General features: G+C 37.7%; 1 protein-coding gene across 8 annotated transcripts in view; it reads left to right on the top strand.

The window, feature by feature from the left end:
* Window positions 1–15893, top strand: part of PIGN (phosphatidylinositol glycan anchor biosynthesis class N) — a 104634-nt gene extending 88741 nt beyond the window's left edge. For 5 of the 8 annotated variants that reach the window (XM_072758029.1, XM_072758028.1, XM_025997699.2 and 2 more), the window contains 3 exons: window positions 4630–4672; window positions 6350–6402; window positions 13855–15893. In XM_072758029.1, the coding sequence (XP_072614130.1) occupies window positions 4630–4672; window positions 6350–6402; window positions 13855–13978 (220 nt within the window). In that variant the 3' untranslated portion in view covers window positions 13979–15893. Of the gene's footprint in view, window positions 1–675; window positions 710–4629; window positions 4673–6349; window positions 6403–13854 lie in introns of all 8 variants that reach the window. The other 3 variants (XM_072758030.1, XM_025997700.2, XM_072758033.1) reach the window with 1 other exon arrangement.
* The last annotated feature ends 6764 nt before the right edge of the window (window positions 15894–22657 follow it).

The following is a 22657-nucleotide window of genomic DNA, read 5'->3' as shown; positions in this document are numbered from 1 at the left end:
TATCAGCACAGGACTGATCAGCCTCTCTGAAAGACACTTGAGATAAATACAAAGCTTCTTAGCACCTCTGTTATTCTTGAATCAAACTGGCATATTCAATGCTGAAAGAAATAACGAATATTAGCATAAATTTGCATGTTCTTTTTGATGAGTTTAAGCTAGAACTGGGTTTAGCATATTATTATGCATATGCCATAATAACAGTAATAATTTTAAAAGATTTTCTTCCACTGTTTAAAAATAGTAGAAATTTCTTTCTAGTTTAATTTAGTATTTTTACAGGATATTTACATAAATTTAACAGTAAAAACATTTATACCTTGTCAATATCACAGAAGAAATACTTAGATGCAATAAAAAATGGTAAATGACATGTACTTTCTATCTGTGTTAGTGGATACATATTTTTAGCAGGGATTTCAAGGTTTAAGAAGAACTGGTAATCTGTGGATTGAGAAGTGGAGGAATGTGTGTGTGTGTGTGTGTGTGTGTGTGTGTGTGTGTGGTAACTGTGTCCTAAGACTGGCACAATGAAAAACTGTCAAGGTAGAGATGCACGTGTCCCTTCAAAGCAGTATTTCTGTATCCTCTGGTTAAATATCCAGTAGTACAATTGTTGGATCATAGGGTAGTTCTATTTTTAACTTTTTGAGGAACCTCTATATCATTTTCCAGAATGACTGCACCAGTTTGCATTCCTACTAAGAATGTAAGTGTTACAGGGTTCCCTTCTCTACATCCTCTCCAACATCCATTGTTTCTTGTATTAATGTTAGCCATTCTGACAGGTGTGAGGTAATATCTCATTATAGTTTTGATTTATATTTCCCTATTGATGAGTGTGTTGAGCATCTTTTCATGTGTCTGTTAGCCATCTGTATGTCTTCTTTGGAAAAATGTCTATTCGTGTCTTCTGTCCATTTCTTAACTGGATTAGTTGTTTTTTGGGTGTTGAGTTTAATAAGGTCTTGATGGGTTTTGGATACTAACACTTTATCAGATATGTCGTTTGCAAATATCTCCCATTGCGAAGGTTGCCTTTAAGTTTTGTTAATTGTTTCCTTCACTATGCAGAAACATTTTATCCTTTTTTTTTTTTTCCAGACAGGAAGAGAGTGAAAAGCAGAGAGGGAGTGAAAGGCAAAAGAAGAGGAATAGGGAAAGAGACAGGCTTAAACAGGCTCCACACTAGTTGTGGAGTTTAGTCTCACAGCCCTGAGATCATGACCTGAGCCAAAATCAAGAGTCAGGCATTCAATCAACTGAGCCACTCAGGCACCCCAAGAAGCCTTTTTTTCTGAAGACCCAGTAGTTCATTTTTGCTTTTGTTTCCCTTGTCTCCAGAGATGAGTCTAAGAAGCTGCTATGGCGAATGTCAAATCCTGTGTTCTCCTCTAGGATTTTCATGGTTTCCTGTCTAACATTTAGGTCTTTCATCCATTTTGAATTTCCTTTTTTGTATAGTGTAAAAAAGTGATCCAGTTTCATTCTTCTGCTTGTTGCTTCCAGTTTTCCCAACACCATTTGTTGAAGAGACTGTCTTTTTTCCATTGGATATCCTTTCCTGCTTTGTCAAATATTAGTTGCCCATATATTTATGGGTCCATTTCTGAATTTTTTGTTCTGTTCCATTAATCTATGTGTCTGTTTTTCTGCCAGTACCATACTGTCTTGATGACTACAAATTTGCAATATAGCTTGAAGTCTGGAATTGTGATGCCTCAGGCTTTACTTTGCTTTCTCAAGGCTTTGGCTATTTGAGGTCTTTAGCCGTTCCATACAAATTTTAGGATTGTTTGTTCTAGCTCTGTGAAAAATGCTGGTGGTATTTTGATAGGCTTACATTAAATGTGTAGATTATTTATTTTTTTCATCTTGTCTCAGAAGAACTAGTGCCATAGGGTGGAATTTTTGTTTCACTGATTTTGATTCAAAGAAGGAAAGCATTTTGTAATAATTGGGGCTGTGTAAATTGGAATGGATTCAGTAATTGGAACCATTAAAGTTTATTCTAGACAGAGCTTTCTTTGGGATTGTTACTTTGAGAATCGGTGCTTTGGATAGAAGGTTGTACTGAATTATCATTGTGTCCTCCACAAACTCTTAGTGTAACGCACTTGTATGTCTGTTATATCAGACTTGTTTTGAATGATACATAACACTTCAGTTAGATATGATGTCTGACTTGTGCTATATATGTCTGTGTTTGTGAATTATTGAGTTCCATTACTGTATTTTCAGACCTTTTCTAACTAGAAAAAGTTATGTCTTTTTTTTTTTTAAGATTTTATTTATTTATTCATGAGAGACACAAGAGAGAGAGAGAGGCAGAGACACAGGCAGAGGGAGAAGCAGGCTCCATGCAGGGAGCCCAATGCGGGACTCGATCCCGGACTCCAGGACCACGCCCTGGGCTGAAGGCAGACGCTAAACCACTGAGCCCCTCAGTAATCCCTGAAAAACAGTTCTTAAAAAGAAATCAAGGATGATTTTAGACTAAGCGTACTGGCTTAGTCATTTCAACTGGCTCAGTAATGCAATTCAGTAATTGATCACATGAGTTTTCCCTGGAAGAAAGACTTTTTTAGAACATTCAACTTGTGAAATGAGGGAAATCTACAGTTTTCTTGCACCTTTGTATTCTATATAGAAATTTTAAAATCTGAGAACACTTTAGGATTTGCATTTTTCCCTTTTATTACCTAATTGCTATGATACCTTAATGGGAGAGGGAAATTTTTCCATTTCTTCTGCAAATCAGAAAGCTAGGATTCTGTATTACACATGAGCATTATGTTCTTCATTGCCTTCTTATGAAAATCAAGTAGGCATGGTGTGTTTTTTAAAATCTTGATGAAAATCTTTCACCTTACATAAAAGTTAACTCAAAATAGACCACAGATTCAAACTTTTAGGAAAAGTGTAAGAGAAAAATCTATGAGATTTGGGCTAGGAAAAGAGTTAGGCTTCACACGGAAACCATAATCCATATAAGGAAAAATTAATAAATTGGACTTCATCAAAATTAAGAGATTTTGCTCTATAAAAAAGAAGACCCTTTTAAGAGAATGAAAAGACAAGCTATATACTGACAGAGAATATTTACAAACTATGTATGTGACCAAGGGCTATTATCCAGAATATATAAAGAACTCTTAAAACTCAACAGTAAACACCAAACAATTTAATGAGAAAATGAGCAAAAGATCTGAGAGCATGTATAGATGGGGTTGAAGCTGTTCAACATCCTTAATGATTAAGGAAATGCATATTAAAACCACAGTGAAGTATCATTAATTGTTCTCATGTATTACAGATGGGTAGGTGCATGGTATAACCACTCTGAAAAGAGTTTTTGTTTCTTATTAAAGGTAACATGCAATAGCCATAAGATTTAACAATTACATTCCATGGTAGTTTTCCTAAAGAAATGAGAACTTAGGGATGCCTAGGTGGCTCAGCAGTTAAGTGTCTGCCTTCAGCCCAGGGCATGATCCTGGAGACCCAGGATCAAGTCCCACATCAGGTATCCTACATGGAGCCTGCTTCTCCCTCTGCCTATGTCTCTGCCTCTTTCTCTCTGTGTCTCTCATGAATAAATAAATAAAATCTTAAAAAAAAAAAAAAGAAATGAGAACTTAGGTTTGCATAAACTATACTCAGGCATTTATAGCATCTTTATTTATAATGTCTTTTGGTGTTTGAATGGTTAAGCAGACTGTGGTACATCCATAAATGGAGTACCACTCAGCAATAAAAAAGATCAAACTATTAACACAATACCTTAGATGAATCTCAAGGGAATTATGCTGAGTGAAAAAAACACAATCCCAACAGGTTACAAAGAGTGATATGAGTGATTCCACTTATGCAGCACTCTTGAAATGACAAAATTATAGAAATGGAGAACAGATTACTGGTTTTCAGGAGTTAGGGATTTGGCAGGAGTTCAGTGGAGGGAGGATAGATGTGGCTATAAAACAGTATCATGAGGGATCCTTGTAGTAATGGAAACCTTCTTTATCTTGACAGTAACAGTGTCAATAACCTGGTTGTGATATTGTCCTAGAGTTTTATAAGATATTACCTTAAGGGAGACTAGGCCAGGGGTACATGAGATCCCTCTATATTATATAATTACATGTGATTATCTCAAATAAAAAGTTTAATTAAAAATCATAATTCTGGGAGCCTGGGTGGCTCAGTTGATTAAGTATCTGACTCTTGGTTTCAACTCGGGTCATGATCTCAGAGTCATGAAATCAAGCCCCACATCAGCATGGAGCCTGCTTGGGATTCTCTCCATTTCCCTCTGCCCTTCCTTCTCTCCCTCTCTCCCTCCAAAATAAATAAATAAATAAATAAATAAATAAATAAATAAATATCATAATTCATGTCCTTTTCCTATCAAAATAAATATTCAAAATGTTAAATAGCATTTTTGAATTCCAGCCCATCACTGTGGGACAGTTGCTCATTATAAAGCAAAAAGAGCTCTTGTCTAAAGTAGTATTTTTCAGAAGCAAAAATACTAATAGAGGATTATTTTATTATTCTCATTTTTATGTTAATGTGCCTTAAAAATGTGCCTGTTCTATTATGTGTAATCTTCCTTTTATTTTTTTCCAGCCTTTTTCTCATGGTTCTCATCATATCAGACATTATGGCTTTGGTAAGACATTATTGGATATTTAGTATAAAGATTGAGAAGCTAAGTGCTGATTTAATTTAATCAAGAGAAATCTGAATGCATTTCTGCATGTGAAATCTTTAGGTATTAAGTTATAAGTGATGCCATAATTTACACATATAAAATTACTTTCTTTTTATATGACTTATGCAGAAATGGTGTTCTTTTGAAGATGTCAAAAGTCTTTTTGCTTGATTTATTTGAACCTGTCATTTTATACCTTACTCTTCTATGGTGCATTGTTCTGAAATGAGCCTTCCATAGAAAGTTAACAGAAAAAGCTAACTTTTGATTTAGATAATACATCATTTTCCTACTTGAAATGTTGATTTTTCTAACCATTCTCTGAGATTGAGAAAAGGAAGGGAAGGAAGGAAAGAGGGGAAGTGGAGCTTTTCAGGTGGAAAGATGTTACTAAGTTAATGGCTCTACTACTTGAGTTCTGAGTAAGGAGCATGCAGGTGGACCTCTTGTATGTAGTATATCAAGAAAAAGAACCTATTTTACACCTTCAAGTTCATGGGGTTCTCAAAACTGCCCTCAGCTTTGATAATTCACTAGAAGGACAAAACTCACTGTAAACCATCATATTCACAGTTGCGGTTTATTACAGGAAAGGATACAGATTAAAGTTAGCCAAGGGAGGAGCCTCAGAAGGCAGAGTCTAGGAAGGGTCCGGATGTGGAGCTCTGGTCCTCCTCTCCTGTGGAGTCAGAATTACTAAGCCAGCATTACTCTTCCAGCATTAATGTGTGGTGTTCATAGGGAGTATGCCAATGAGGCTCACCAGAGCCCAGTATCAACTTTTTAATAAGGATCAATCACATTTTGTTGCCATGGCTGACCTTTAATGTTCAGTCCTTCTAAGGTGGAACTGATACCGCATGGCCCAAAGCCCACAGTATAAATCACATTATTAGACTGCCCAGTGACTAAGGCCCCAAAGCAAAAATACTCCCATCGGGCATGACATTTCTTGGTCCTAGGAGTCACTCCAAGTAACTGAAGGCAAAGGCAAGACTTCTTTTTGGGTAGAGCTAATTCTTCATGTATAACATCGTGTGCTAGAACCGATTAGAGACCCCAAGTAGTGTAACTTCCCAGTCAGATTCCTAGTCACTTGATTTAGATGAGAGCATTTTTGTGTTCTGTTGAACTAGATATCCAATATATTTCTGAAATTGACCACACATAGTAGGCTATCAGTAGATATTTGTTGATAAATGGATGATATGGCTTTTTTTCACTGAGGTCTTGGTATTATTTAGTATCTTTTATTAAAATTGGTTGTCTTTGGGGCACCTGGTTAGCTTAGTCAGTAGAGCCTGTGACTTTTGATCTTGGGGTTTTGAGTTCAAGCCCCATGTTGCATTACAGCATACTTTAAAAAAAATTAAGTTGGTTATCTTTATTTTTAGTTATTCGTAAATGTCACTTTTGTATTCATTTGATTGAACGGTGATGCTACATCTGGCTTTTAGGATATTGCTCATGTAGTCCAAGCAAAAATTTTTGTAAAGGGCATATTCTTACAGATTCTAGTCAGATAGTAATTATGAGAGGTCAGAAATCTGAAACTCTTAATCCTAAAATAACATTGTTTTTCATCTGAATCAAAATACCTTTGTTTTTTAATGGAGCCATGTATTTATTTTACAGCATTTTTTCTTCTTGGTCAAGGATTATGGCAGCTGGCTTGAGATTGGAACAAGGTATAGTATATATTCACATTGAAATTCTTAAAAGTACGGTGAAAAAAATTTTTGATATCTTAGTAGAAGATGCCAATTTGATTTTTGAGGTAAACAGAGCATGTACCCATTATTTTAAGCCTCTGGAAGTGAGACATGTCTCTCCAATTCTTAGCATTAACACATTACCAAATGTTTTCTTGGGATAGTGTGTGGACAGATGCTAACTCTGGAAAGGACTATAGGACAGTTTGCTTGAATCTGATCTGGGTTTTTAGAGTCAGTCACTTTTAGACTTATCTGTTTTTTTTAAGATTTTATTTATTTATTCATGAGAGACAGAGAGAGAGAGAGAGAGAGAGAGAGGCAGAAACACAGGCAGAGGGAGAAGCAGGCTCCATGCGGGGAGACTAACATGGGACTCCATCCCAGGTCTCCGGATCACGCCCTGGGCTGAATGCAGTGCTAAACCACTGGGCCACTGAGGCTGCCCTAGAGTTATCTGTTCTTACAATCTTTCAGTCTCTTTAGAAAAATGAAGCATTCAGTGACAGTATGGATTTTATATGGCAACTTAAATTGCATGTAATCATTATCTGCCTCTTAGAATCTTTAATATGAGAACATTTAACACATGAGACCTACAACGGTGTTAAAGTGTAATCTGGACCAAAAGTCGTTTTTTTCTTTATGATTTGAATGTGAATGATTGCCATAATCTGTTAAATTTCTTCTTTTAGAGAAAGAAAGCAAAGTTTATCTTTTTGCTTTTTTTGTTTTCAAATGCATTCAGAGAAAGAATACATTTTTATAGACTGGTTTTATTTCATTTAGTCAATATTTATTTCACTTATGTTGCTGGGAATTGTGTAGACTTGGATGAGACTCTTTTAGAGTCTATTCTGTCCTCTGTTCCTACCTCTTAGGCAGCTCACTCCTGGTCCTACTTTCATATATATATATACAGCTTTGCTTCCCTGCCTCATCTAATTTGAATCTTCTTCATTCCATATGTGTCAGGCATATAAAAGGTGTCCCTAGATCATTTTGTTATCATTACTCTTAAGCTTGAATGCTTAAGGGAAGTTTTGATGTCTCTCTCTTTCTCCAGCCCTCTGATGCCGAAGTGTCCAGACAAAATAGTGGGTTAGAACATGAGCTTTAGACCAGAGCAACCTGGGCTTAAACAGTTGCTGCTACCTTTCAGCTGCAAGACCATCAGCTAATAACTTAATCTCTCTAATCTCTCCCTTGTCTCATGTAGTCGTCTGAATGGATGAGTCCACATAGGACATTTAGCACTGTGCCTGGCATCTAAGAAGCTTCAGTAAAAGCAGCTATTAGCATTGATGTTATTCTATAGTTCTATTTTTTATCCTTCAGAGTGTTTCTTGTGTTTGACATACCTCTCCTTACTCTCTCCAAAGTTTAAGTTTTTTTCGTTTTAGACATAAGCCAGAATTTTGTTTGGAACATATTCTCATAAAATGTAGTATTTTTATGTGTGTACAGTTCAGTACATTAAGTACATTCACAGTATTGTGCAATGTCATCATCCTCCATCTCTAGTACTGAGGGTTAGGATGAGCTTGACTGTACAAGGGAATGTGGAAACTCTTGGGGTGATAGAAATGTTTCTATCTTAACAGTGATGATGGTTACCATGTGTCAGTATGCATCTAACTGGACACTTAAAATAGTTCCATTTTCTTACATATAAATTGTCCTTCAAAGACAACTCATACGGAAAAAATAGAAGAAAAACTAGTAGAAGAAAAAATACCTAAAAGTGAAATGAGTAGAGCATAGTGTAAGTAGGCTCAATTCTCCTCTTTCCTAGAAAGGACTTAATATATAATGTTTTAAATTGATGTATCAATAAATAGCAACATAAAGATACTAATTCATGGTAAGGATGTAACTACCAGAAGATCTAAAAAAAGAAGTGGCCAAGGCAGCCCTGGTGGCACAGCAGTTTAGCGCCACCTGCAGCCCGGGGTGTGATCCTGCAGACCCGGGATCGAGTCCCATGTCAGGCTTCCTACATGGAGCCTGCTTCTCTGCCTGTGTTTGTGCCCCCCTCTCTCTGTGTCTCTCATGAATAAATAAATAAAATCTTAGAGGGAAAAAAAAAAAAGAAAGAAAAGTGGCCAGAGGAGGTACTCAGAAGTGTCCTGAGAAGTGGGTAAGGAGGAATGAGGATTCTCGATTTTCATTATAAACCTTACATTATAAATCTTTCTCCACTATTTTATGTTTTTAGTACTGCATGTATGACTGATAAAAATTAAAGGGAAATGAATAAATGAAATGAGAGGTCAGGAAATACAGTTTTAAGTATAGACTACTCTTCCAAGCTTAATTAGAAAGGAAAGGAGAAATACCAGCAATAACCACATGGAATACACTCACCTCTCTGAGATTTTGTCATTTCATTTTACTCATGAGCATGAGTAAATGATATTGGAAGGAGTTGGGAGAGTGAATGTCCCTAGATATATCAATTCTGGGGCCTAAGTGGAATAAGCTTATTTACAGAGTAGAGTAGAGGCAGAGATTTACCCACAAGGTCAGAGCAAGGCTGTGCATTGCAACAGAGTTCACATGCCCAGCAGTTGGTTATTTGAGATAGGAGTTCTATAAGACATGATGAAGGCAGTTCAGAGACCAGGGAATCTGCTTACATTAGGTAAAGGCAAAATAAGGTAGAAGCTCAAACTTGAGTAGGAGGTTCAGATGGCAGTCAAAGGATTGCCCCCAGTCACACCTCTGCCACAAATGACCAACATTTGTGTTGTGCTACAGTGTTTAAATATCTTCCAACACATTATTTCATGTGATCTTTATCACAATGCTATAAAGTAGATATTCTTCACAGTAGATATAGGTATTGTCCTCATTTTCGAGATAAGGACACTATGGCCCTAAGGAAATTGTGACTTGCTTATGTCACAGACTAGTAAATGGTTGGGCAGGTCCAGAGGGCAGCACTTCAGTAGTCAAGGCTGTTAGAATTCCCATTGCTTCTCACTTCTACTTACAGGGAATTTCCCAAAGTTTTTGTTTTGTAACTCTAATAAACTCTTTCTTAAAAGTGGCTTTGTGTCTCATCCTATGTTTGTGATTGTTCCAAAGGAACCATTCACTGCAAAGTTTTAATAATATAGGACTTAAGGGACCCTGGGTGGCACAGTCAGTTAAGCATCTGCCTTCAGCTCAGGTCATGATCCCTGGGACCAGGCCCCAAACCTGCATCCTGTTCAACGGGAAGTTGGCCTCTCCCTTTCCATCTGCTTCTCCCTCAACTCAAGTGCTCACTCGCTCTCTCAAATAAAATAAATAAAATCTTAAAGTATATATATATATAGGACTTAAAGGAGAAAGAAATATTGATTAGGAGGCAATGAGCCAGAACGATGAGCCATAGTTGATTGTATCCTTTGATGCACAACAGTTTTTAATTTTTATGTAGTCCAATTTATTTATTTTTATTTTTGTTGCCTGTGCTCACTTGATCTTTTTTAAAAGAGGCTTTGGGCCATTGCAAAACTTGTATTTAACATTTGGCATGACGTTCTTCCTGGCACTGGCCTGGTACCTTCAGGCCTATTTCTTACATTCCTTTGCATAACCATCATGGGAATAAAGTATTCATCAGAGCACAAAATAATTGCAGAAAGAGAGACTATAAATGCATAAGACAAACATTGAGCATCATTCAAACCAAGGGGAACAAAACGGTGCATTAGCACTTGCAGGTCAAGAATGCTTTGATGACTGACCCCTGCTCTGCAGTACTAGCCGTGAGAAAAGGATATTAACTGTATGTTTCAATACTATAATTTATTGATAATGCTTATTTAAAACTATATGATTGATTAATGCATACAGGGTAAAAACTATGCTGTACAAATATTTTTGTGGTAATAGTATTTGTTTGTAATGGGAGCTGTCCTACACACAGAGTGACTACATGTGCAGGTTTACCTGGAACAGTCCTGGTTTGTGTCTGTTGTCCTGGTATATTCATTACCCCCACAAAATCCAGAGGGGTTGGAAAGGTGATGGGGCATAGCCAGTTAATAAGTTAGTTTAAACCGCAGTTCATCTCAGTGTCAGTGCTTTGCCCTCACAGATTTAACTCCTGTTAGTGAAATGGGACACTTGCTCTGAGAGCCTTCTCGAAGACAGGTGTAATAGGGGACTTCAGAGCTCAGGTTCAGTTCATCAGGCTGAAGGCAATGAACAATACTCCATAAATTCCCCGCATATTCTCCTGGTCACCCCAGCAGAAATACCTCCTTGCCTTACTCTTTGTCTTCTATTATAATGTCCATAAAATGCCCTCTTAACAGGAAAATAATTGCAGAGTGGAGGGGGTGATGGAGAGGGTTGGGATGGTGAAATAAATGAAATCTGAGTTAGATAAATTAGGCTTTCTAAATCTAATTGCCCAGATTTAGGCTGCAGGGGGCTGTTTTTGATTTGCTGCTGCTGCTCCTGTCAATAAGTTAGAATTCTATAATCTTTTCTTTGTATCCTGTGCAGTAGAGATCCCTCGGTGAACCATGTGGTATAGGTCTGAGGGGCAGGAGTGGTTCATGTACCTTCATCCGCGTCTAATTTATTGCCAGGAAAAGACTTGGATAATGGCTAGAAAATATGCTTCAAGATTCAAAGCTAAAGCACCATATAATAGGGTTTACATATCAAAACTTCACCATTGTACTTTTTTCTGCATTCTCTTTGTGAGAATGTTGCTTTTAAGTTTTGGGTTTCTAATTATTCCTGTATGAATGTATATAAGAAACGCTGACATGTTTCTTGTCATGTTGCAGATGTTATTAAACCTATTGACAGAGTTTCCTTAATGGAACCCATAGTTATTTGCATTGTGCTCCTGTAGTGGTTTCCCTTTGCGACAAATTTTATTTCTAAACTCATTTTTATTAGTAATATAGTTAATAACGTTAGCCGTAACATGTTTATTATACACAGGAGTAGAACGTTGTCCTTCAGTCCTTACTACTTGATTGCTTTATGAATACAGAAATGGTGAGAATGTGTCCCAGAATTCTAGAGAGGAGTGGGAGCTCACCAAACCCCATACGAACGTAGTCTGCAAGTATCTATAATGGTCATAATGTCATCATGGTGATTGCATTGGGTTTTCAAAATAGGTTTGAGAGATTCCTAAGCTATTAGTTTCAGGTTAACAAATAAGTAATAGTTTCTTAAAAATGAAGATTATATATATTATTAGGTTATGAGACAGTATTTTGGTTTATGGGTATAGTCCAATATGTTTAGAAATATATCTTCAGAGCAGATTTTACCAGAACTAAATTGAGACTCTTAAAGGAATATATACTCTTAAAGGAATATACAGACTCCAGTCTGTATAATCAACTGAGCCTGCAGCTATCAGCTCAGTGGTTTTCTGGAGAACCTTATGTCATCAGGTGTTCTTATAACAGCCATGTGAAAAATATCCTGTCCAGGTCATAAAACTGAGTTGGGCTGACAGAGCTACAATTTAGTATTTTCTCCTTTTGATCTTTTATACTGTATCTTCATTCATAGCAGGTTGTAAACTTTACAGAGTACTGCCTTTTATATTGCATCCTGAAAGAAGTGCATTTTTTAAACTAGTGCAGTTCTTAAACTGCATTTCCTTTGAGGTAATCTTCATAACTATAAAATTTATGTTCTGAGTGTATTTGGTATGAAGTGAATAGAGTCAGCATCATCAGTTTGATTGGTTTGATTTGATAGTAGTGTTCATGTGGACTCTGTTCCCATATGCATTATTGTTATACCTTATTAAAATACAGATGACAACTAAAGTATCATTTCTCTGAATATAATGATAACTTCTCATTATGTCCAATACTATTTTAATATCCTCCTAAATGTAATTAATAAGTACCATAAAATACCTTTACTCTTACAGTGAATACTAAGCTTTATTAAAATCAATGATTCTCAAACTTTTTCTTCTCCAGTGCATCCAACAGATATGGCCTGTTTCTATTGCCCATTACCCTGATTTAAAAGTGTAGTCAACCTTTTATCACCCCTTGTACACGCAGGCCTTTATTGTGCTTCTATATGCCTCTCCACACAGAGACCCTGTCCCTCTACCATCACATGTACACCTTGAGAATTCCTGATTTAAGTGATGTCAAAATAGTTAAGGGAGAGAGTGGGAACAGCTAAACTCATTTCAAGTTGAAATTAGATGCTCTTTTAACTCTGCTATGCTGAGATGATACCAAGACTTGATTGATGGAAGAGATCACAAGCTGAATGGCCTATGGCTCCACTGCTTAAAGATGATGAGCTTCACAACTGTTTCCTGCCAATAATGTTAGCTTAAATGAGCCCAAAGTTTGTGATTTCAGGCCACTGTAAGGAGATAAGTGATCTGTGAAATACCTTTTATAGATAGACTTCCACTAAATTTGAAGATAGCCACCTACCTACTGATTTTATGAAACTTATCTTTTTTTTAAAAAAAGGTTTTATTTATTTGAGAACGAGCGAGAGAAAGAGTATGCGCAGACAGGCACAAGGAGGGAGAAGCAGACTCCCCGTTGAGTAGGGAGCCTGACTCGGGGCTTGATCCCGGGACTCTGGGATCATGACCCAAGCTGAAGACAGACTCTCAACCAACTGAGCCACTCAGGTGCCCTTCATGAAGCTTATCTTGTTAAGAAATCAAGTCATATTTAATATTTATTATTTATATTAAAGTAGTTTAAAATGTTAAGGGTGTTTTAAATAATTTGGAGTATTAAAAGTGATAAAAGCTCTAAAAGAGCAAAATCTGGGAGACAGTAGCTTTGACTTGGAGATTAATGAAGAAATGTATCCTTTTTCCTTTGTTTAGATTTCTTGACTATAAAACTTCTATTTCCTTGAATTTAAATTTGGGTAACGTGTGTATCTGTGGTTGGTAGTTTTGTTAAAGTACTTCTAACTGTGTCAACTTCTAACTGTACTTCCTGTGTGTCAAAGCACAGGATAGTGTGCTCTAAAACATCAGAATACTTAACCTGGGGACAATACTTTTATTGATGGCAAAGACACAGGCACTGCCAATACCAGACATTGTTATAACATTACAGTTGTTGGAGATTTCTCAAAATATTATTTATGTTCATCACTACTTCTATAACAAATTTGTTTTTTTAACATTTGATATGTATTTCAAAATCTTTGATGGGATGCCTGGCTGGCTTAGTCGGAAGAGCATGGGACTCCTGGTCTCAGGATAGTGCGTTCAAGCCCCCTGTTGGGTGTAGAGATTACTAAAAAAATAAATAAATAAACTTTAAAAAAAATCATTGATAGCTTTTGTAATTCTATATATTTTATGGTACATTTAGAAACATTATTTAGAGGGATTTTATGTTCTTTCCCATATGTGTTCTCTCTGCTTGTAACATGTTTCCTTTTCTCCTTCTGTAGCATTAGCCACTATGTGATTGTCATGTCCATGACCATCGTTCTAATGTTGCTCAATGGCCTGGCACACCTACTCACGACAAAGAAACTCGAACTCTATGGCAAACCCAAAAGCCACCTCATATGATGCTGCTGAAGCCATCATTCAACATCTGGATCCTGTTTCTCATTTGCCTTTTAAACTAAACTTTTATCAAGGATTCAGTAAGAAAATGGATATTGATATACAGCCATATTCTGCTCCTACAAAGAAAATTGTATGTGGAATTCTGAATTTACAGGTTGTCTGAAATAAAGGAGCCTCCATTTTCTTTAGGTTTTGTACATGTGAAATAGTGGTTGTATCTGTCGAAAAGCTTAGTAAACTTTCTCCACTTGCATTTTCTTCCTTTAGCTGGCAGCTCTTCTCACTGATGTTTCAGAGCACCTGTTAACAGTTTGGTCACCAACTGTGCAATTCCCCACACATGCAAAGGAGGATGTGCTCCCTTGAGGGCGGACGATCACATCCAAAATCCGTGATGGAGAAACTTGAAGGAAATCACCTGGTGGCACCATAAATATTTATCAACTCTCAGCACTGGTTTTGCAAGTAGTTCTAACTACTAAATGCTAACACTAGGAAAATGGTCAGGATCTGTTACTTCCTGAAGCTTTAGTGGAAACAGTGCTGGCCAGTGTTTGCCATTCTCCTTCAGAGTGCACCCATACCATCATCTTAGTGCTGTCTCCAGGGTGTCCATCATATACCAGCAGATGCATGTTTTCCCTTCACTCCTTTTTTTAAAAAAAATTTTTTTTCCATTTCTGGATTCCCATTGGAATTTCTAGAGATAGAAAGGTAGAAAATGCTTGGTATTTGTGTTTCATTCAAGGGAAGAATTTTTAAAGGATAATTTTTTAATTGCAGACTCAGTATTTGTTACCGCCATACCTTTTATCACATGTTTTGATAGAATTCTTTAAGTCACTGGTTAAACTTGCAACATCACAAAAATCAGTGTTAACATTTCCTGTCTTCTAGTTGTAAGATCCTATCCCAGAGGCCTAGAGTCTTCTCATTTAATTTAAATTTCTGTTTGTAAACTAATTCTAATGGACAAAATATTTTGAGAGTAATTTTTATTTGGGTTTTTCATAAAGTAACCTTTATTTTTTTTTAAGTAACTTTTATGTACTACTGTAGAGTTGGCCTTTAGCCTGTGGTATGCCAGTAGATTTTGGCTGATGCTAAGCTTTGCTGCTCTAAGTCTCATTTTTAAAAGATAATTGCTTTTGAATTCAATTATAACATTACTAACTCACATTAATAACAAAAAAGTCCTCTGCAAATTACCGTGTTTTTCAAATTGACAGGTGAGTAAACAAACACAATTTAGAAGATTCAAAAATCAGTTTGGCAAAATGTGCTTTTGTAATTTCTGCTCATAATGAAGTGTGGTTATAATTTGTGTGTGATAGTACTTCATGGTATACCAACGACAGCACCATACTCTAAGAGAAGAGATCAATGTCAGTATAAGACCACATGTGTCAGTCTGTAATATAAAATCTCAGTCAACAACTAAGAAGCTGCCATAGCAGGTGATGACACTGGCAGATATAAAACCCATGAACTTTCACATTGTCTCAGAGGATTTGTAATCCGTTTTTTCATGAGTCAGAGAAAACTTACTTTATAAACACCATTTTAACTCCTTTTATGTCCAGTTTTACTTTCTATCTTTTCCCAAATTTTCACACAGAGGAATTAATGAATATTTTATTACAGCATTGTAAAAGGTGCTCAGTGCTTTATCTTTATTTTGTTCTTTGAAGCACATCTTTTCCTAATATTGTTTTGAATCAGTGTGCCTACAAAACAGGAATATGTACCTGCAGCCACAGGCTGGGATTGCTGCACTGTTTACTGGACCCCTCAGGCTTCCTTGAGAACATTTTGCTAGACAGGCCTTTTCTGTTCTGCAGCTTGTCAAATATCTTAAAGTGTTTTGAAATATTTTTATATTAATAACAGAAAAAATAAATATGATTTAAATGTATTTCTGTTTTAAAGCATTTATTTTTTCATTCTATTAATACTGGATCTCCGAATCAAAGGTTATTTGCTGATTAACGTTTGCTTAAATTAGTAATTGCTATAAGAATTAACGGGTGCAATGCACACTACATCTGAAACTAAGTATGTACTCTGTGTTGGCTAATTGAATTTAAATTTTAAAAAAATGTTTTTAAAGAATTAAAGAGTGCATATCGTATTGAGAAAATACTGAACAAAAAAGCCATAGACCATGAATAAATCTTGGTGGATAGTCTTAAAGACTTCAGAAACTAATTGCAGTCTATACATCCATGATTGGCCAATGTTTTAGTTTTCTGTATTATTATATGTAGAACACAGAATGCTTTTTTTTTTTAGGAAAATGTTATAAATGGTAAAATATTTTCATAGTAATTCCACAAAATGACCTAACAGTGATAGAGCTGGACTACTGGACTACATACCTAGATACCTATTCATCACTCATGATATTGTTTCTCATAAAAAACTCATTGCAAGTTTCACCCAACTCCGATATTAGGAGCATATATGTCCCCCCATCTCCAAGCCCTACTTCTATACACAAATTAGGGACTCCTTTGCTCCTCCACCTTTGGTACATACCTCTGCCATCAAAAATATGATTTCTGATGGACCAGGCCCATGGGGAAGGAGAGGGGTTCTGCTGGGGACTCTCTCCAGAGACAGGCAGTAGCTCTGCAGGGTTCCAGCTCTCCTGGGAGAACCTGGTGAGTTCCTCTATATACCCTAGATGTTGTCAAAGAGTCTGAAGAGAGTGAACTAAAACAACTCAGACATTTGGAGTGGACCCCCTTTCTGGCAGTTCCAAGGACTCCTTTAAGAGGCCAGAGAGGACTTGTAATATCTCACCTCCTCAGAGATATTCTTTATCTCTTTATGTTTTGCTCATCTTCTGTAAATGATTTGAAGTGGGATTGTTATGGTATGTGTTTTCAGTACTGTAGTAATATCTTGTAGCATTTTTGCATCAACATGGTATGTAAAAAAGGTATATGAGATATACCATTCTACACTTAATACTCATTCTTTGGGCAGCCCGGGTGGCTCAGCGGTTTAGTGCCGCCTTCACCCCAGGGCCTGATCCTGGAGACCCAGGATTGAGTCCCATGTCAGGCTCCCTGCATGGAACCTGCTTCTCCCTCTGCCTATGTCTCTGCCTCTCTCTCTCTCTCTCTGTCATGAATAAATAAGTAAAATATTTTTTAAAAACCTCATTCTATAACAAGGGCATTTGAGAAGTAATGTGTCACTTATTAACTTCCTTAGAGACATAAACATCACAATTTTTCAACTCATCACCCTTAGAATTTCAGTATTTATTTGCCACATAGCATTTCTCAAAGTATGTTCCTTAGAAAGTCAGTTCCTTAGGATACAAATAGATCTCATAATAAAAAGGGTTCCTGGACAGCTTGGGTGGCTCAGGGTTTAGCACTGCCTTTAGCCCAGGGTGTGATCCTGGAGACCCAGGATCGAGTCCCACATCCGGCTCCCTGCATGGAGTCTGCTTCTCCCTCTGCCTGTGTCTCTGCCTCTTTCTCTCTGTGTGTCTCTCATGAATAAATAAAATCTTTTTAAAAAATAAATAAAAAGGGTTCTCTGCCCAAATATATTTAAGAAGCACTCAGTCCAATGAAGTTAAATAGGTGTATTTATTTTAGTACTTAGGGAATTTAACTTGGTCTGTGCATTGTGAAGGGAGAAAGATAGCAGCATGCCAGCAATTTCCATTTGCTTGGCTGCAGACCATCCTTCAAGTATCCTTTCCAGCTGGTAAACATGCTTTAGAAATGTTGCCATAGGGGCACCTGGGTGGCTCAGTCAGTTAGGCGTGTACCTGTGGCTCAGGTTATGTTTCCAGGGTCCCGGGATCAAGCCCTGCATCAGGCACCCTGCTCAGCACAGAGTCGGCTTTTCCCTGTCCCTCTGACCCTTCCCCCTGCTCCTGCTCCTGTTCCTGCTCTTGCTCACTTTCTTGCTTGCATTCTCCTCTCTCAAATAAATAAATTAAAAATCTTTAAAAAAAGAAAAGGTAAAAAATGCTGCCATATACTTTCACACTTAAAACCTCAATTTGTCACACTGGTGACAGTGTGCTTTTAAAAAGGGTGTTATATGCTTAATTGAATCTGTTTTCCTGAGAAAATTGTAACCCTTAATGTGGGAAAACTTTAAAATTTTATTTGCCTCTATAAATTGTGCCTATGATCAATTAGTCTTTCATGTGGGACCCTTCAGTACAGCTTCCAGTTTGTCACATATCATCAGATAGCCCTGATAGAATTTGGACTAAGTCTTTATACCTTGTATCTTACAGCCTTTACCAGAAAACTACATTTACAGCAAACATTGGCTTGTTTTCTTATGACTTGCTACTATAGAAGGTGATTACTAATGTTTTTATGCCTACCTCAGTTTTTCTGTTTTACTTACCTCTCTCCTGTGCTGTTTTCTCCCTTCTCATGTCAGTCCTCTCTCTTAGCCATGTTAGAACCCAGTGTGTATACAAATAATGGATTTTCTTCATGAATTCGTTCCCATCAGTTCTTGTGTACGGTGTAGATACGTTGTGAGTATATAGTGCTCAGTTGTGCCAGTGTCTGCTTGGCATTCTCTCCTCTGGAGTAACTGTGCCTCCATTGCTAACTGTGTGTCTCTGGCAGGAGCCAAGTGGGTTTTTATGACTCTTCCCTCACCACAGTTGACTAGTTTAGAGGTGCTGGCCCAATCGGAGTTCTTTGCAAGGTTTTCAAACTAGAAAGGAGAGAAAATTTCTAAGATTCAGAACTGAGGAGCTGTTGATAGCTAGATTGGATTGAGATACTCTAGATACCTTCCAATAGATAACCTTCCATCACCTGCTTGCTTATCCAGTAAAAGATTATTTTTACTATTATTTCTAAAGACACAGTAGATAATGACAAATCCAAAGCTTCACTTAAAATGTTTATTTTTGTATATTCTTTTTTACCTTATGCTTTCTAAAATGGTAATCAGTTGGGACAGAATGATTCAGTGATGTTCTTTGCAGGTCTCTTTGGCTTTGTCCTCTGCTTCCCAGCTTTTCTTGGTTCCAACCATTTTGTAACCCTTCCCGTTCATTTCCAAAAAAAATTTTGTCTGCATCTCTGCTACTTGCAACCAAGAACTTTAATTGGTATGCATGCTTTAAATGTGTTTGCAAATGTATCTCTTCAATGCTTAGTGCAATTTCTAATTATGACTCTTAAAAATTGTGATAAAACTTACAAGGTCTTTACCATGTGCCAGACACTATTTAAATGCTTTACAAATACTAAACTATTTAATCCTCATAACAACCCTGTGAAGTAGGTATTATTATACCATTTTACAGATGGGAAAACTGAAACACAGGGTGATTTATAAATAATTTGCTCAAGATCCCACAACTAGTGTAAGACTGGCTGGCTGGCAGGCTTGCTTTGCTTTTACATTTTAAACAGTTTCTGCCAAAACATCATGTCCTGGAACCTGCATAAAACTGTTTGTATATTTTTGCTTCTGAAGTCACACTGTATCTAAGCAGGTGATATGAAAACTAGACCCTTCCGTCGTATGTGTGTAATCAAGTGTAAACAGTATAATTAGGAAAACATACTTTTGAAGTTGCCTACACGTGTGCAATTGGCACAGGGCACACTTGCACCAGATTCTTAACATTTGAAGCATATGCCAGCTGTCTTCCAAATGGTATATAAAGCAAAAGGACCAAGTTTCCTCACTTTTTTTTTAAATTAGCATTAAAAGAAGGAAGGAAATATTTGCTATTTTCAAGCACTTGAGGTTTTATAAAGACCTGAAAGTCCAGAGCATGCTTAGTGTAGTGGGTCGAATTATGGACCCCTAAAAGAGATGTCCACTTCCTAACCCCTTGGACCTGTCAATGTGATCTTCCAAGGTCATTGCAGATATAATTAAGGATTTTGAGATGAAATCATCCTGGCTCATCCAGGGAGGCCGTAAATCCAAAAGCAAAGTGTCCTTGTAAAGGAAGAGATGACAAGAGGAAAAGCCACATGAAGATAGTGGTGTGGCCACCAGCCAGGGAAGCCACCAGAAGCCAGGAGAGGCAAGGAAGGAACTTTATTTACTTCACGGGGTGGGTGGGGACGGGATGGCCCTGCCAGCAGCTTCATTTACAACTTCTGGCCTCCAGAACTATGAGAGAATTAATTTTCATTGCCTTGGGCCACCCAGTTGGTGATAATTTGTTATGGCAGCCCTAAGAAACTAATACATTTGGGGAGGTTAGCTTTACAGAATCAGACTGAATCACAGTATTTGCATGGCTAACTCATAAAATTACTGGATCACAAGTTGGAGAACCATAGTTCGCCCTAAAATGTGGATATAAAGATATCAGCACATAAACCTAGAGGTAGAATTAATTACTCTTTAATGACAAGATCGCTGATGATTTTTTTTCTGGAACCTTTTAGCTGGGTATTTCTGGAACTTGTAAAGAGATCCTTAGGCTTTCCTTTTCCCTTCAATATTTTTGGTATTTATGCATCTGGATTCAGTTGAAATCAGAAAGTTGAAAGCTTGTTGTGAAACTGGTCGTTGTTTAAACCATCGCCCTTGGGCTTATTTTGAGAAGAGCTTTACCCTCCTTAATACTGTGGCATCCATGACCTAATCCGGAATACGGGAGAGAATTTTCCCACAGGAGCCCTGCGCACAAATCCTCTCAGTCTTGATCCAGATTTGGCGTAAATTAGATGTGCCACCACAGGCCCTGCGATGAGGCCTGGCACCATCACAAGAACATTCCCTGAACCTTTGAGTGAAGCCTTCAAATGAGGTGTCCTTTGTTAAAGCCACAAGTTTTGTGTAATGTTAACTGATGTTCTGATTTATAAAATCTTATCTCATGCCAGTCTGATGGTTGGAGCTGCTGTTCTTATGCTTCAAGGGCCTCAGAGCTTGACCAAATTCAACTGGGGTCTAAGATGGGAGAATAATGAAATGATGGCCTATTAGCCACCCCTTGGGTCTCTGCATTTGAGAGCTTGTATGTCCGGAGGTTTGCTGATTTCCCTATGTTACCTGGTGGACCTGCTCCTCCTAGAGGTGGCTGACACCAGGACAGAGCTGGTGTGGCCTGGATCTGCCATCTTAAGTTTGGCCTAATGCACTGAAGTTTTGATGTGAACTGAAGATGCATGTGATCCCTGTTGCTGCGTGAGATGCAGTACCTCCAGCAGAGAACTGTCTGCTCGCTCTCCGCATTCTTAGTGACCCACCTCCGCTTTTACTGTTGCTTTTCTGAGTGACAATTGGAGGTTCTGGCCTTGCTCCTGAATATATTCTGGGGTGTAGCAGTCACCACTATTAAATAACTATATTCCCCTACTCATAAAATTCAACTTTTTCAGGTTGAGCCAGTTCAACTGGCTGCCAACAGAGTAAAAGTGTTCTCCTTCAAAAAAGTAAAGTCTTTTTCCCCCATGCATTCATCCCCCCAGCTGTTCTTCATCCACCCCAGCACCCCTGTATCTCCCTGCAAAAAGCTTTCCTTAAGGACTTGTGTGTCAGCTCTGAGATTGGGTTGAAGGAACCGGAAATGGTTAAAATCCAACACTGGCTTTACAATCCCATTCTCCCCAGGCTTTACTGGTGTTGGACAGAAAAGCTAGCAGAAGTATGATTTAAAAAAGAGGCGGGGGGGGGGGATCAAAAGTGTTCTCTGGATCAGTTTACCCAAGAAGGCAGAAAAAATGAAAAGTGGTATAAAGCCATCTGAAACGTGGAACAGATTCGTTTCCTCCAACACTTCTTACTGCCACCTGTATCCCATCAAAATTGTTACTGCTTGGGAGAGCTCCATGGGAGGAAGATAAAGCTGCAGAAGGCTCATGGTAGTGACTCTCACCAAAGTCACCAGAAGCCTCCATATTGCCTCATCACTCATTTGCCTGAGCCTATGCTGTGCTTGCATTTCCGCCGTCTTTGCTTGTGGCAACTATCTTATAGCCTTACAATGTCTGTGCTGCATTTCACATAGATGATGATGCCCATCGGTGATCCAAAGGACAAGTACATGGAATTGCTTTTGGGGAATCAGGGTGATGTTGCCATCTATGAAGACTTTTTTTTTTTTTTCCTTTTTCCTTCTGATGGCAACTTCCTTACTTGGGAGGCACACCCCAAATCTTGGCTTTGTTAGATCCATATTCTAAGGAGCTAAGAAAACAGCATGGGCAGTTGCTATACAAGAAGCAGTAACAGTCTTACTTGGAAAACTCCAGCAACTTTGATCTACATGAAAATGTGGATCATTTTCAAAATGGCACGTCATTCAGAATTGTCATCCTTTATTGGACAATGCTTTTCAGTTTGAATGATTAAAATCACAGTATCGACAAGGAGTAGAAACTTGTTCTAAAAATTTAATCAGGAAATTCCTGAAACTTTGTCAAGAAGACTGCCTAGTGAGATCTAAATAATAGCACCTCCTTCAGCTAAAATACTGTAAAAACCTTTTAGTTTCCTCTGTTTCTTTTTAGAATATATGGTCTAAATGGCCTAAGCCTGTCAAGATGGTTTGATTCATTGTTTCAGAATTCCTGACACCTCAGAAGGATAAAAGGCTCTGGAGAATAAAGTCAGTGGAATCCTTCTGCTGTGTTGCGGCTCTTGTAGGTTTCTGCTGTTACTTTTGGCAAAGAGAGACTCCCCCAGGGGGGGCCAGGTATATAA

Source organism: Vulpes vulpes, chromosome 5, assembly GCF_048418805.1.
Source record: "Vulpes vulpes isolate BD-2025 chromosome 5, VulVul3, whole genome shotgun sequence".
In the NCBI taxonomy this organism is placed as follows: Eukaryota; Metazoa; Chordata; class Mammalia; order Carnivora; family Canidae; genus Vulpes; species Vulpes vulpes.
Note: the sequence above shows the minus strand (reverse complement) of the source record. Positions and strands in the feature narration are given on the sequence as shown.